The 1,508-nt window shown below is 29.5% G+C and overlaps 1 protein-coding gene across 1 annotated transcript in view; it reads left to right on the top strand.

The window, feature by feature from the left end:
- Nucleotides 1-1,508, top strand: part of LOC106467009 (nuclear pore complex protein Nup160-like) — a 63,589-nt gene that overhangs the window by 40,893 nt on the left and 21,188 nt on the right. The window contains exon 18 of the mRNA XM_022395094.1: nucleotides 769-842. Within this exon, the coding sequence (XP_022250802.1) occupies nucleotides 769-842 (74 nt within the window). The remainder of the gene's footprint in view (nucleotides 1-768; nucleotides 843-1,508) is intronic.

Genomic DNA, 1,508 nt, shown 5'->3' with positions numbered 1-1,508 from the left:
ACTAGATGATGAGTTACTTTGTTAAACTAGTAGTTGTGTGTAGTTACTAAAACTTGGTAAATAATATACCAGTATGACTGATGATGAGTTACTTTGTAAACTGTGTTGTGTGAGTTCAAAACTTGGTAAATAATATACCAGTATGGACTGATGATGAGTTACTTTTGTAAACTGTGTTGTGTGAGTTCAAAACTTGGTAAATAATATACCAGTATGGACTGATGATGAGTTACTTTTGTAAAATGTGTTGTGTGAGTTTAAAACTTGGTAAAAAATATACCAGTATGGACTGATGACGAGTTACTTTTGTAAACTGTGTTGTGTGAGTTTAAAACTTGGTAAATAATATACCAGTATGGACTGATGATGAGTTACTTTTGTAAACTGTGTTGTGTAAATCTTGTTATTTATATAAGGTTGATTTCTCTACTTCCAGTTTTTATATGGTTTATTTAATTTATTGTGTTACATCATTTTCTCCTTATATTTCAGTAGTGTATGATGGTTAGGCATTTAAATGGAATTTATGTTATCAACAAGTTAAAGATGAGTGAAAAAACTACTTTTTGTTAGCTACATATAGAATGCTATAACAGAACTCGACACCCAAAAGTTTCATTCTACATTTTGTCAATTACATTTAGAATCTTAGCAGAATTGAACCTTTACAACCAGGTTTTTTTATGTAATTTGGTTCTTTTTTGTTTTAGTGGCATTTTCTATTAAATTAGGATGTTTGAACTTATAATCGGTTTCTCACCTGCATAGAGAGGGTGGACTTCGTCAACTTACACTTCTTGATATTACTGAAGATCCCATGACACCCAGGTCACAAAAATCAGGTTAGTTTTAGTAATTCTGACAGTGATTAACTCTTTTATGAATTAAATCTGAATAGTGAAACGTGGTAAAACATTGGAACCAATAGGTTTGATAATCACAATCAAAATAATGCTAGACCTCATTGTATAATCTGTAGAGAAATTAATCCTGATTAATTATTAGTATTGTTAGTATTTTGTTCATGTTTGAAAAAAACAAAACTAAATTGTTTTTTAATGTTGAAGATGGTACACCTTAGATAAGAATGATCCTAGTATATTCAAAACAGAAAAATTAGTAATACCCACTATTAATGTGTGCCTTTAACAGATAAACTTATCAGTAGGTAAGATAAGTCTTAACCCTTTCGAGACGGGTCATGTGTGAAAGGCTACGTCACCCCTTTTATTGACTCGCATTCAACATTTTATTGAACTACTATTTCATTAATTTATACCAATAAGTTTGGTATCAAACTGTAGATTATAATTCAAATTTTAGTACTGTATATTACTCAATTTCTTAATTTAAAAACAAATATTAAAAAAACAGATAAACATTGATTTTTGTGTTTCACATGGTATGTTGAATGCAGCACTGGTTCAAATTTGATGTCTGTGAAGTCAAAATACTAAGTCTGTAGTTTCATACAAATTAGAAACGCAAATTACCAATATTAACAAGCT

This window comes from Limulus polyphemus, unplaced genomic scaffold, assembly GCF_000517525.1.
Source record: "Limulus polyphemus unplaced genomic scaffold, Limulus_polyphemus-2.1.2 Scaffold2459, whole genome shotgun sequence".
Classification (NCBI taxonomy): Eukaryota; Metazoa; Arthropoda; class Merostomata; order Xiphosura; family Limulidae; genus Limulus; species Limulus polyphemus.
The sequence above is the reverse complement of the archived record's forward strand: the minus strand, read 5'-3'. Positions and strand labels throughout refer to the sequence as shown.